The sequence below is a fragment of the Mercenaria mercenaria genome, chromosome 2, assembly GCF_021730395.1.
Source record: "Mercenaria mercenaria strain notata chromosome 2, MADL_Memer_1, whole genome shotgun sequence".
NCBI lineage: Eukaryota > Metazoa > Mollusca > Bivalvia > Venerida > Veneridae > Mercenaria > Mercenaria mercenaria.
In genome coordinates this window covers 60436250-60450862 of record NC_069362.1, presented here as the reverse complement: position 1 = coordinate 60450862, position 14613 = coordinate 60436250, and the positions used below count along the sequence as shown (strand labels likewise).

The window sequence follows — 14613 nt, the reverse complement described above, 5'->3', positions numbered from 1 at the left end:
TTAAAAGTGATATAACGCTTGAAGTGATAGCTATGAAATTTTACTTATTTTATACAACAGGAGAGTAGTAAGTGTGATACTCGCTTCCGTTCATTTACGACAACAAGGCAGTTGTTGCCGAAACGTGGCAAACAGGATCCAACAGACTTAACAGGTTTGGTCATGAATTTCATAGAGTTTAAAACAATTATTAAAGAAATGAATTGCATCATTTGTATCAAGTCATCTAATTTTACAGTTCTCTTAGGTATTTTTTGAGCTTCAGCCAGAAATTTCTGCAAAAATCGATGTTGAATGTTGTTACCGGTGTCATGTTTCATACTTCTCGATCAGTTTATCCGCAACCAATCAGTAAATTAACTGTAATATAGTAATATGAATTAAGGCACTGCCTAGAATGGGGATTTATCCACACCAGGATGAAAATTCCCAAGATGGTAACGTCTGTACATAGTTATTCCAGAGCTCTCAAGAAGCATCGGCGGTCGACGAAATCGCCGACTACTCGCATGCCTGCCGCCGACTACTTTTGCTAGAGCCTTATATTTTTTATTTTTCGGTTTACGGAACCGCCTCTCAAAAAAAACAACTGAGTTTTCATCATGTATTCCAAAAAGAAGCAAAAGGTCCCGGCAAACCTGGAACAAGTTTCAACACTGATACGGGGACTGGAATGCGGCATTTATCTTAGTTTATCCTGTCATCCAATCAAAGCATATGCCGTAGGTTAATATACCATTAGCTATGTTTTGGGGATCATTTTTGTTCGTTTAAAGAATGCATAGAGTGTTTGTTCACTTTTACATTCTTAGAAAGAGACATTTTTGTTGTTTACTCCGCAACGGAAGTTGATATTTTAAATCCACACCGCTTTAAAATACAATACCGTAGCATCAATATTAATTCCCAACTATTTGATATACGCAGGCATTAAGTGTAAAAAATAATTTAACCTAGGTTTATAGAGTACCATTCAATGCGTATGTACGTTCAATGTGGGAGAATTAATGCCGACCGTGCTCTGTTACATAAAGCATCCAGACGATTCAGATTTTGTTTACGCTAGTAAAGAGTCATTGCGTGCGTTTCTGTAATTTCATATACGTTTTTATACGGAAAACATCCAAAAAATTGCCTTAGTGATATGCAGACAATAAAGACGAATAACTATATACAGACGTTACCGTCATGGGGATTTTCATCTGCGGCGCTTTGCACCATGGATAAATCCCCTTTAATCATGACTGATGAAAAACAATGTACTTACCAAGTCCATACCGGTATGTCTGCGTGTAAATACAAATAGCATTTGGTTCTGGTGAAGCAACATCTAAGAATACAGAATAGAGCTCCTGGACTTTCGGAGTTAGCTGCAGTCCTTTGGGCTAAATCGATGACCCAGAATAATGTTAGTTACGCCCTTTTATGAATTATACATTTTTTGAAACTATATACAGGGGTTTTTTTTACGTCTGGGGGAAGAGGCCCCAGCCTGTCATTGGGGGAAGAAAATAGCGCGCGACAAGCAGTTCTGGGGGATTTTTTCAGTCAGGGGGGAATTTACAATTATGCATAATAAACACTTTAAACTATGTTTTTATTACATATTCTTGCAACTTTTAGCAACTATACACACTGTCACTTAGCAGTAGTTGGACTTGCACTAATGTTCACTTATCATTGTAACAAGGTGGGTGGGGAGAGTTGAAATGCTCAAATCATTGAATATTTAAAGATCACATGCTTTTATTCACAAAAAATGCTTTAAAATAAGAGTTGCTTTTGCAAGAGTCATCATATTATTATTAAATGCAAACTTTTGTTGGCTTTTTATTTCAACTGTACTAGAAGATCTTGTAAGAAAGGATAAAAAAGTCCGAAAATCACGATCGCGAAAACGTGTGACAAATATGAAAAAACGAAAGCAAACATTAAAAATTCTTGATAAAATTTCATCTTTTCACCAGAACTATTCCATACTTATAATATCTGATTACTTAAAACATTTATATTTTATTTTGCTCTAGCAAAATACCTCGGCAAAGATAATAAATTTGCGTAACGGCCGACCGGCTTATTTAATCGAATCAAGCACATAAAATAATTACTTTAAATTAACAACACATATTACACAATACAGCATAAGCTGTTACCGCTAATTAACAAGAGGTACAAACACGATAATCTGATGCTGCATTGCTTATCAATCATCTATATTACATACTGATGATAACCACGTGTCAGTCCGCGTGTGGCGTGATTGACATCTGTCAGTAGCTAATTAACATACGACGCTCCGCCTACTGTCATACTTACGCTGGTGTCGACAAACAGTATGAAGTTCACTGGGATTTTGATTGACAAGGGGCAGAGCTTTCGAACTCGTTACGCATCAAAGAGTATTACCGCGAGACAAGCAGACGCCCACGGCATATTATGTGCGGGTCAGATACGAGTTTTTTATCGATTTTCGCTGGTCAAAACCGGAACCTCGGGTCCATTGAACGCTCTTCTAACATTTTTCTACTATTTCTAAAGGTTTTCACACCCATTGGAAATTGTGAAAGACCGTCTGCAATTGTGAACGGGTCCGATATTCGGTCGGGAAAATCGCTGGGAGTAATCTCCATTGCTTTGTTTACGATTTTGGAGAGGGGAATTTCGGACGTAGGGGAATTTCGACTGCGGTAGGGGAAATCCTTGGCTGTGGGGGAAATCCTCGGCTGGGGGACGAGGCCGATATTCGGCCTCTGCTATAGAATAAAAAAAAACCCTGATATACCAAGGAGCATAATCCTGTTAAAAGAAAAAGTTTGTTACTAACTTCTGTGTTGACCAAATTCAGTTCACTAATAATAAAAGGGCTTTTAAAAGTAAAATCTTTTTTTAGAATCATAGTAATAGAAGGGCGTATCTGCACTTACATTTTGTAACAGAAGTGCCCACTTACGCCCTATAGAACTAGAAGGGCGTATCTTTCATAGACATTTTTTTTCCATTTTGCCGAAAACTATGATTTTCCACTTGGCAGTGGCTACTATTACAGTACCGTAATCCTAGCCTCCAATTCTAGGATTACGGAAGTTCCGTATTCCTAGACAACCCTATGAGGATAGGCTAGGATTACAAAAGTATTTAAGAGGCATCAAATATTATGTTATGACATGCATAAATGATGTTGATCATGGTCTGCACAGTTCCCTATTCAGTCAGTAAATTTTCAGTGAACACCCCTTTGAATAATAATGGTACTGCTCAAATTGAATGATGGACCAGTCCATTTTAGAAATTTAGGGTAAAGGTTAAATCTATATTTAAATAGGGAGGATAAATCATTTCATTATCTAAACAAAATACACAGAAAAATTTTGCACGACAGAGTTTAGCATGATAACCAGATTAGTTGAAAAATCTGCTATTAAATGGTTGTTTATGTTCAGTTTTGAAATATTTGCATATTTTGACTGTTTCACACAGGTTTCAAGTGCAATGAAATGCTCTGATTTTCTTTTAGTAGTTTCTCCTGCTTTTGAGCTATTAACATGATTAATTGCAAAACTGTTTTCATTCTCAGGGAGGAAGACTAACATTTTCAGCTTGGTGGCCACCTGGACCAGTAACTACTTAATCATGGTGGCCCAGAGAAAAATTTGGTGGTCCAATCATTTCAGTCACATAATTATGCCACGAATCTATTTGTATGTAATACAAGCATTATATGTAATTCATGTATATCATACTATGTATGCCAATGTCAAATTGAAGGATGTACACTTTAATAGATTTGATAAACTGTTCAGAATAATTTCATACTTTGCAGATTTAAAGATTATTATGAAGGCATTTCAAAGCAAGAAAACCATAGTCATCACGCTTCTTTTCTTTTTACAGGACAGTGTTCATGCATTTCAAAGTTACATGTAGTAAAATTCATAAAATGGGATTACATTACAAAACACAAACTCCCTGTTAGTTTTACAGAGATTTCAATTTGTACAAGTTACCATGAATACATGATGATAACAGTGTTAAATACTAGTAATCATAACTTTTAAAATATTTTGCAAGTATATCATTGGTTTAAGAAACGTTAACTTTTTGCATGAAGGCACTTTACTTGCGAACCACTGCACCCAGGACCTTTAAACTTCACATGCTGATAGTACTAATTGAGTACACAACCCCTACTGACTTTGGGGTCACCAGGTCAAGGTCACAGGGGCCAATGTTAACTTTTTGCATGAAGGCATTTTACCTGCGAACCACTGCACCCAGGACCTTTAAACTTCACATGCTGATAGTACTTATTGAGTACACGACCCCTACTGACTTTGGGGTCACCAGGTGAAAGATCAAGGTCACAGGGGCCAATGTTAACTTATTGCATGAAGGCATTTTACTTGCGAACCACTGCACCCAGGACCTTCAGACTTGACGTGCTGATAGTACTTATTGAGTACACGACCCCTACTGACTTTGGGGTCACCAGGTCAAAGGTCAAGGTCACAGGGGCCAATGTTAACTTTTTGCATGAAGGCACTTTACTCGCGAACCACTGCACCCAGGACCTTCAAACTTCACATGCTAATAGTACTTATTGAGTACACGACCCCTATTGACTTTGGGGTCACCAGGTCAAAGGTCAAGGCGCTGCGGGGGCATTTGTCACCATTAGTGACAGCTCTTGTTTACCTTTGTGGTATTTATATAAGGTTATTTATCACAAAACAGAGTTATTTTATTCTATGACTTTTCAAAAGCTTTTTAAAATGCTTAAAAGTTTCATTATATATATATATTTCAATTTCTGTTCCATTCCACACATATTAATGTATAGCGAAAGTACCACCTAACTCTTGGATGGGGCTTTTAAAAATTCTTCCGGTGTATCAATGCTATACATTGGGCATGTGAAAGAACCAAAAGAACTGCTTTAGTTTATTTGTATCTCAAAGATTCTTCAACTCAAATTTTTCGAACGGACTGAAAGCTGAAATTTTTTGTTAAAAAAATCGATAAAAGGTCTTAGGGTCGGCGGTAAAAAGTAAGGTCAGGTTACCTGAACCACACATATTTTTTTTTTAGCTTTAGCTCTAAAACCCGTTCGGACCAAACCAGACCGCGAGACGTTTACACTATGGATATAAAAACCTGACGTAAGATATATCTACGGCCCCGTTTTAGGTCGCCGGCTGGTCGACGATTTCAGAAATGTAGGTGGTCCATACAAAAATCTGGTCGCTCTGGGCAACCGTTAATTTCCCTCCCTGATTCTTGATACAAAAAATGTAGCCTACCAGTCAGCTGATCAGAATGACAGTTTATATTGTCACCTCAGCACTAAAACTGGATAAGTGCTTCTTTATTTCAGTATGCTTAGCACTAAAAATAACTGTTGGTATTTTTTTTAAACAAATGAGTGTTATACAAGCCATTTAATTGTGAATACAAACACAGATAGTTTATATATAATTAGTAAAGATAAATTCCTTTGATGAGGATCTTCAAAAAATGTATAAATATATAAAAAAACACCATTTTAGTGAAGAAAAAAGTTGCGCATTGTATATCTCTAAAGAAAATATTTCTATTTTCAGGCTGAAACTAATTGGAGTTACTGTAAGAACCAGAATGCATCATTCCAGCTGAAATATTCAGATGAAGAAGTAAACAAAATTTTCTATTGAATATACATTCAAACCTGAGAAAAAGCATTTCACATGAAGATGGCTACATTAGATGCTCCCGAACCAGTGAATTTAGTCCGCTCCATTTTTCTATGCAATTTGTTTAATTTCTTCTTGGCTGCAAGTAAAGCTTGTTTGATTCCATTTCTCACCATCTATCTGAAGAGACTGGGACTATCTGCAACTCAGACTGGGCTTATCATTGGAGCAAAGACTCTTATAGGACTTGTGTTTGCACCACTCTGGTCAAAATGTGCTGTACGTTGTGGCAGGAGACGCTGTGTGCTGATGTTTTCAATATTTATAATGGCAGTGACATACCTGTCTCTTACTGCAGTTCCAAGTATTGATGAAGAGGCATTCGCTGCCCAGTGCGCAAATACAAAAAATAACTTTAATGTATCCCAGATAGCAGACAATTTCAGTAAACAGACAACAGCAAAACCGGCATTGACAACATCAGTTAAACCAGCACTGACACTTCTTCCAAATGCCAGCACTGAAAATACTGGTGGTATCACTCAACCTGCAGGTAGTAATGTAACAGGTACAAGTTCGAAAAATGTCACCGACCTTGTTGTAATAGGTACGAGCAGTCCTAGTGAAAACGTGGAAGGCAAAACAACAAAAACTGAAGTAAATGTCATGACAACAGTTTCAACTTCAAAAAGTACAACAGTAGCGCCAACTACAACTGCACAAATTCCTCAAGACCAAAGGACTGAACAGTTGCTGAGAAATATTTTAGTAGGCGTTGGGATGCCAGAAAAGAAAATACGAAAGCTCAATTCAGATGAATTAATGGAACTCATTAATGACTTAATTGATACTAAAGCTGGTGAAAAGCTGTTTAATGAAGCTATAGATAAATTATCTCCTGAAGACAAAGCAATTTTAGCTGGTTTGTCAAGACGTAGAAAGAGGGCTGTTGATGCAGATAAAGATTCCGGTAGCGATTCTGATACAGAAAAAGACGAGGGTTCAGAATCGGCATGGAGATCTTTCAGGAAGAAATTGGTGCAGCAGTATGGTGAATTCCGTGATCATATACGAGCTACGGAGAATGAAATGTTCGTTGTGGTACTTGTAATTTTGATGGTGGGAGAATCGATATGTTGTCCGATAGAAAAGTTAGCAGATGATGGTTGGTTCGAGTTTCTTGAGAGCATTGATGATATGGAGAAATACGGCATGCAGAGAATATGGTCTACATTGGCCTATATTTTGGTTCCAGTAATTGTAACACTGATTGTCGATAACACTAACTGTCTGTTCGGTCTGTCGATTCACCCCTTTATGCTACATTTTTACCTGTTTGCGGGGTTCCTTGGGTTAACGTTCCTGCTTGCATTTTTTTACCCGATGGTTACATCAGAAAAGTACAAGTATGCCAGTAAAGTGATGAAGGGAATGAGAGTTGTCTGCTGTAACATGAGAAGCCTTATGTTCACAGTAACTTTGTTGATTATGGGCGTGATATATTCCAGTTACTACAATTTCTTGTTTTGGTTACTGTTTGATATGGGAAGTAAGGAGGTCACATTTGGTGTCTGTATTATGATCGCCGCCTTGTCTGAGATTCCCATGTTGCTGTTCAATGATAGGTTAATTAAGAAGGTTGGGAATGGAGGAGTTATTGCCATTTCCCTCCTGATTTTGTCAGCTAGGTGTCTCTATTATTCGTTCTTACCTACACCATGGGCGGTCATTCCTGCTGAAGTAACTCACGCATTCACTCACACTGCCATGTGGTGGGCAGTTCTGAGCAGTCCTTCCTTCAATACTTCACCAGCTTTAAGTAGAAGCATCAGGTCAATCTTGTCTTCCATTTACTTTGGCCTTGGCTTTGCATTTGGCAGTATCATTTCTGGAGTTATTTACGAGAATTATGGGCCAGCAATTTTGTTCCAAGCTGGTGCAGTGCTGTCTGTAGGCTGGTTCCCAGTTCTGTGTTTAGGTGTGCGATGTTGTAAGGAGAAAGATAGAAGCCATGTTAAATATACACGTCTCCTAAACTCCGACGATGCAAGTGATGATTCTGACTCAATGGAAGATGATTGGTTGGAACAGGCGCTGAAAGATCGGTAGAGACTGTCACTTAGGAAATTTGACAAATGTACAGTACACATTAATCATTATGGTGGATCTGTTTCAGAGATTTAATATCTGAATACTTCTATGGATGTAATTGTGGTGATACTCTGCATTCCAAATGGTGTTTACATTCCATTTAGAGTTTTAGGTTGTGTTAGTTACTGATTTCCGAATTGTGTAATATATGTAATGATATGAGCTTGATTGCTGTTTTGTCATTGCTTGCTCTTGCTTTGCTACATTCCAGAGTGACATTCTTGCATACCAAATTGGGAGTTTCCTCCGTGCTAGAAAACTTGCATCTTACACTGGGAGGGAAGGGGATGGGGATGGGGGATGACTCTTCTGCTATAAATAACATCATAAACTACATTTATTAAATAGATTTGTGCATTAATTTTTACTTTTTGTGTAAGAACTAAGATAGAAAAACAATCAAATACTTTTTTGTTTCTTATAGTTAAATTCCTGATTTGAAATTAAAGTGTTATTGAGAAATACATAATGTTATGTCAAAGTAAAATAACTGAACTGGAATTCTTACATTTTTGTTCACATTTGAAACGTCATGATGACACTCTTGTTTATGGACATACGTCTCCTGTGGTTTGTTCAAATATATATGCCTCTATTACAAAATAGTGCCTTACATAAAGTTGTTCATTTTAATTTATTTCTTCTGTTATTTAGTATAAATCAGCACGCAAGAAAAAGAATCTTATCACTGGAAGTAGGTGCAGATGGAAATATCTAATTCATCGGTAACTTGATTTATGGTAACTAGGCAGAGCCTTATTATCACCTTAACAGTTACCCTGAAGAAGGATGTTTCCATCTGCATGTACAACCAGTGGAAGTAGCATAGTTTCTTTAAAACATTCCAAGATGTGACTGTATAGTGTTATATACTCTTACATAAATAATCTTACACTGAGTTACTGTACCAAAAGTATGTACATCTTTTTCTTGGGTTTTGCAGATTCTGTCAGTATTGTTATCATTTGCATTAACCAAATTTACATTAAAGTAGTATCACATCACTACTCAGTTTTACTTTTCGAAAGTTTTCAGTAAGATATTCATCAGAATAAAAAAAATTTGAGGTCCCTTTATAGGGAAAGAGAAATTGAAGTGTGGGATAATTTTATTGAAATTATTGTACATTTTTCATAATAGGCCATAATAGATTTTAATGATTCTCAGAAAAATCGTAAAATGTCTTCCAGCTGAAATTACAAAACATTATACAATATTTATGTCGAACTTACATGCTTACTGGAGTATTTCTGGTCTATATTTATTATTACATATTTATATATCTAAATATAGCTTGCCTTCCAAATCTATTTATTCAAGTTGATGAAAATGTATAATTTTTTATGAAAGTTTGTACATACAGTGTTAATAGTTTATGATGAAATCCACAGCATTTATGCATGTATACAAAAACATTTAATTTTCGTAATTTTCTTTTTGTTATGTATTTTATTTGTTGCAATGTATTTTTACCTTTTGATTTGCTTTAAGTAAAACGTAACTTTAAGGGCATGTGCGACTGAATTTTATGTTAGATGTCCCGATTGTATTATTTGAAATATTTCATTTTCTTTTTTCAGCATACATTTGTGTATATTTCAGGACAAAAAATGTATAAATTTAAAGAAAAACAATCGATGTAGACAAGCACCATTTAACTTACAGTAATTTTATACTAGGTACCCGGGTTACTTGCCATTGTTTAGTTTCATCTTTTTATGCCCCCGAAGGGAGGCATATTAGTTTTCAACTGTCTGTCCATTCGTTAGTTCGTTCAATCGTTCGTCACAACGTTAACTTTTTGCATGAAGGCACTTTACTCGTGAACCACTGCACCCAGGACCTTCAAACTTCACATGCTGATAGTACTTATTGAGTACACGACCCCTACTGACTTTGGGGTCACCAGATCAAAGGTCAAGGTCAAAGGTCAAGGCGCTGCGGGGGCATTTGTCACCATTAGTGACAGCTCTTATTTCCTTTGTAGTTTTAAATAAAATTTGCATAATTGTTTTGTTGCCAAAAATAGAATCTCTTTTGCCAAATTTCTTTCAGATTTAACATGTTTTTCTTTTGTTAAGCATCTCTGTAAAGTTTGTTTAGAATCTGTACAAAATTGTTTGTATTGCTCAGCAATTTTATTAATTTTATGGACATCTTAACATTTTTGCCATGAAATAATAAATCAAGGTTTTATTCATACCGCCTCTTTAAATTCTTGTCTGTAATTACAAAGCTGTTAATGGCTGAACAAGTTTTATTATATATATGCTAGAGTTACTGGCTGATTAATATCACACATTATATTATAAACATATTATGTAAAGTGGAAATGTATTGAAAAAGTATAGTTTTAGTAGAGAAATTTTCCAGCCTTTTAATGATGTTGGCCTCGGGAGAGTAAATGAAGATACTAGTATTTTTTAAGGTTGGCCTTTTGACTTTGTTTATGAGTCAAAAGGCACTGCAAATGTTTAAATCAGAATCAAAAACACTGGTCTTTATAGACAGGTACAGGTAGTCCCTTTCTAAAAGTAGAAATCCAAAGAAACTTAAATACTTTACATGCCCTTTTGTCGGAAGAATGAACCTTGAGAATGGTTTCTGCTCGGTAACTCGAGAAACACTTGACCCAGAACCTTCAGATTCTTCAAACTTGATAGCATGATTGGGCTTAGGAAGTAGATGACCCCTATTGTTTTGGTTTTTAGTTGGTCGAACTTATCATGGGGACATACATGTTTTACAAATACCTTTTGGTTAAGGTAGTTTCAGTAACTGTGATCTAGCAAGTAGCACTTAGAGATTCTTTTTTTTTTCCAAAAGGATTTGGGACTTGAACAATTAAGGTGTTTGAATTTTGTTACTAAACAGAATTTTAAGACTGTACTGCATTTTTATATGATAAAGACTTTTTATATTTGCTAACTTAATGTAATTATATTTGTGCTTTATGTGAATAGCTTTATTCTTGTGGGTGGAAAGGGATGTACAGTATTAATACTCAATAATGAGTGCCTTACAATATATTGTCTCGTTGTGGGACTATCTTCTTTATACCAAGTTATCTAGTTGTGCCCTTTTCATAGTTAATGACATCTGAGTTTGAATGACAATAACATAAATAAGTGTATTTGGTTTTAGAAGTTATAATTTGTTTTTTCTCTGAAACTGGTTTTATATACATGTATGATACACAGACCAATTGCAGTGTTCTATGATCTGTTTTATTACTTACACACAAAGCACACTATGCTAGCTTCCATTTATTTTACATGTACATTCAATATGTACACAAAACACAATGTGTTCCCAGTTATTCTGCATGTTAACAAACAAATGTTTTTAAAAGTTGTGTTCTTAATGATTTTGTCTGTTTTACCAGTAGCTATTAAAGTACAGAAAAAAACATGATCTATGTCCTCAGTCATTTTATGAACTGAAAACATGCCCTTTATAACCAGAAGATTTATATTTATGCAGATGATGTGTGTAAGCACAGTGTAATGTTTTGTATGCACAAAAACTAGAACTTTGACTAGTTTCTTACATGCATAAGAACATTATGCAGTTCCCAGATGTTCCATTAGGATCTTTCGATTGTTGGCATGGAATGAGTAAAATGAGTGTTCAACTTGTGTAATATTTTTTAAGTGAAGAATGTTTATTTGTTCATAAATGTTTTATTATATACTGTATCTAATATTGCTAAAGGTTGATTTGATACACAAGTTATCAATATATGTCCACCTGCATATATGTGCTGGGAACTTACCTTGACCAGCAAAGTAATTGATTGGAGGTCATATTTACAATTTGTTGATATAAATTTAACACAAACAAAAACAAGAACAAGTACATATATAAGAACACATTGAAGTTTAGGAACTGTTCTCAAACATAAAAATATAACCTTCAGTTTTTGGTTTGTTTGAATTTGTACTGCATAGTATTTAGTGAACAAAGTTTTGTCAAATTATTTATCAAGGGAGATAAATATACTACACCCTTATATTTTGATTAACATTTTGGTTGTTTTCAGTATTGAAAAGTCAATGCATTTAGAACATTAATGTAAAATCATTTAATTTCGTGGGCATGAAATTTCGTGGTTTTGGTCAAAACAGCAATTTCGTGGGGATATGAATTCGTGGATTTCAACTTTAGAACATTACATGAATTGGAATTTTACTTGTTCTTTGGGATTAAATTTCGTGGATTGACTCAACCACGAAAATAAGTCCCCCACGAATATTAATGATTTCACAGTACATATACATTACATATTATAAAACTGGAGCTTACATTTAGATCTTACTGCATAATACCATTTAAGTACTCATATTTATTCTTGACTTGCATATTACTTTCTGTGTATCTTTCAATTGTGTAAATGTGATTAAGATAGATTATGTAAGGTTTATTTTTAATTTTGATAGTATTTGTAGCAACAGTCTTATTATTTATACTTGGCAATATATATTAAAGGCTTTATAAATGCCTTGTACATTAATGGCAAATATTTCATTCTTGCAAGATGTATGCAAATATTTTAGTCATCACATTTGAATATTAACTAAATTTGTTTTTACATGGTTACTCTTATGTTACTTGAAGCATGATCGTACTTACAGTTCACTTGGAGCTCTAACTGTTGGTGTCATAGGCAGCATGTTATGTACTTGAACCAGATTTTCCTTTACAAAATAAAGTTGTTATTGCCAACTGATATATCACAGAGCACTGTGTGGTGAAAATGTACAATATCTGTTGCTGATGACAGGCCTCCTAGTGAAACCTTTAAAACCTTTAAAAACCTTTAATTTCAGAGCAAACCTTTAAAACCTTTAAATCTTCTGAAAAAACCTTTAAAACGGCCAAATAGCCTGTAATTTTCATTCAAAACCTGTATTTTTGTTCAGACTGCTTGCCGTGCCAGTTTAAAGCAAGTAATGGTTATACTACTGTATTTCTTCCCCACTTTTAAGTGTTGTTATTAGGATACTGCTTGTGTATCTTTCATCTAGAGTTTTTCAGAATGCTGTTGTGTTCACCAGACCACATACATGTAGTAAATGCCTATATATATTATGTGTTTTCAACGAGAATTCCGACAAAAATAGCCTTTATTTACTCTTAATTTTTTAATATTTTACACTAAAAGGCCTTTATTTCCATAGATTGGAGCCTTTATAAAAACCTTTATTTTTGTTCAGGCCTGCTAGGAGGCCTGTGATGACAATATTCCTGAATATCCATACACAATAAACCAGTGCATGTAGTCAGGTGTAAGACAAATTACTATATAGATAATATTATATATTATGCAAATAGAAGAAATTTATTTATTTACATGCACAGTTCATTATTTAAGTTGACATTTTTCTATTTTCCCAACTTGTTTACATTCCAGAAAACTGGGTGCCATAAAAAGCTTTTTTACTGCAGTCATTCTGAAATCTGTAATTTGTGATCCTAGATACTTTGTATTGTTGAAAATGTGTATAACGATAAATCGAGCTGTCCTTTCTGTGTTTTAATACTTCATTTATTATATTCTACTTATTACAGTTTTTCAGTTGTCAGCTTGTTATTAATTTAAGGATATTGTCAGAAATGGATTGGAAATCAAGATGAAAATTATATCAATTTTACAGGAAAAACAGTGAAAGATGTATAAAAAACATATTTAAGTAGTCTGATTGGAAAAAGGACCGTTATATTAATTTCCTGTAAATATAATATTTTCTCGAGTCTTGAATTATGTAGCTAAATTAATCTTTACAAATATTTAGAATGGCCTAACAATTAAATCACAAGATAGCCTTAAATGATTAAAGCAACAATCCAAATATAGTATACACTTGCGGACTGGTAAGCTGTTCAATAAGACCGTTACATGACATCAGAAATCAGTTTTCATACCCTTTCATCAAATTTTGACTAGAACAGCAAAATTTAGTGTTGAATGATAGTCTGATCAATAGCACTAACTATTGACTAGTGATTTGTTCAACAAGTTTTGTAACAATATCCATTAAAGCATTAGAGCTATCAATATTGGTTTGATAAACATTCAGTTTGCTTAAATTTTGGAAAATTTTACAATTATATTAAAGTAATTTTAGTGTAGTGACAGATGAAAATTTTATCACTCCTACTTCTTGAATAGTTGTGTTTGACTTTGTTTGAAAGTTTGTTAAGTCTTCCTCCATTCTTCTTCACAATTTGAAGGGGCAGGCCTCCAGATGAGCTAGAAAAATTGACATTTTTGTTCCCCGTTTTTTTGAAGAGAAAATATTTATTTATTAAAATATTAATCATTGCTATCTAAGTGGATTAAAGACAGCTTAATTCCTTACATCAAATCTTTTTTGCAGGACTGAGTAATTTAAAAGTAAATAATTTTTCTACACATTTACCCGACTGCAGGGTGTTCAAAAAAGAAATTATGTCTAGAATCAGTCTTTTTGTTTTTTTTTTTTATAACACTTGCCAGTAAATGAAAATACTTTTTAAGTTTGAAAAAAAGACGTAAATTTGAAGACATGCCCCTTTAAAATTACATTCATTTTACAAATGTACTACCGCATAAATTCGTATTATTAGTCATTTTTGCTTTTTTTTGGTTATTTTATTTTAAAATTTTTTTTGTAATTTGTTTTCCTTCTTTTTTGAATTTTTTATTTTAAAGACTTTTGTTAAATTTTTCGTTAATTTTCGGGTTACTTTTTCCCCCAGAAATCCTCTTAAAATTTTATACGAGAGTTGTTTTGTTCCAGTGCCACTGTGGCCT

The 14613-nt window shown here is 34.3% G+C and overlaps 1 protein-coding gene across 1 annotated transcript; it reads left to right on the top strand.

The window, feature by feature from the left end:
* Nucleotides 1-21: 21 nt before the first annotated feature.
* LOC123564055 (major facilitator superfamily domain-containing protein 6-like protein A) lies at nt 22-8107 on the top strand. Its single transcript, XM_045357320.2, has 2 exons — nt 22-154; nt 5598-8107. Exon 2 carries the CDS (start codon nt 5721-5723, stop codon nt 7773-7775), a length of 2055 nt encoding a protein of 684 aa, XP_045213255.2. The 5' UTR covers nt 22-154; nt 5598-5720; the 3' UTR covers nt 7776-8107.
* The last annotated feature ends 6506 nt before the right edge of the window (nt 8108-14613 follow it).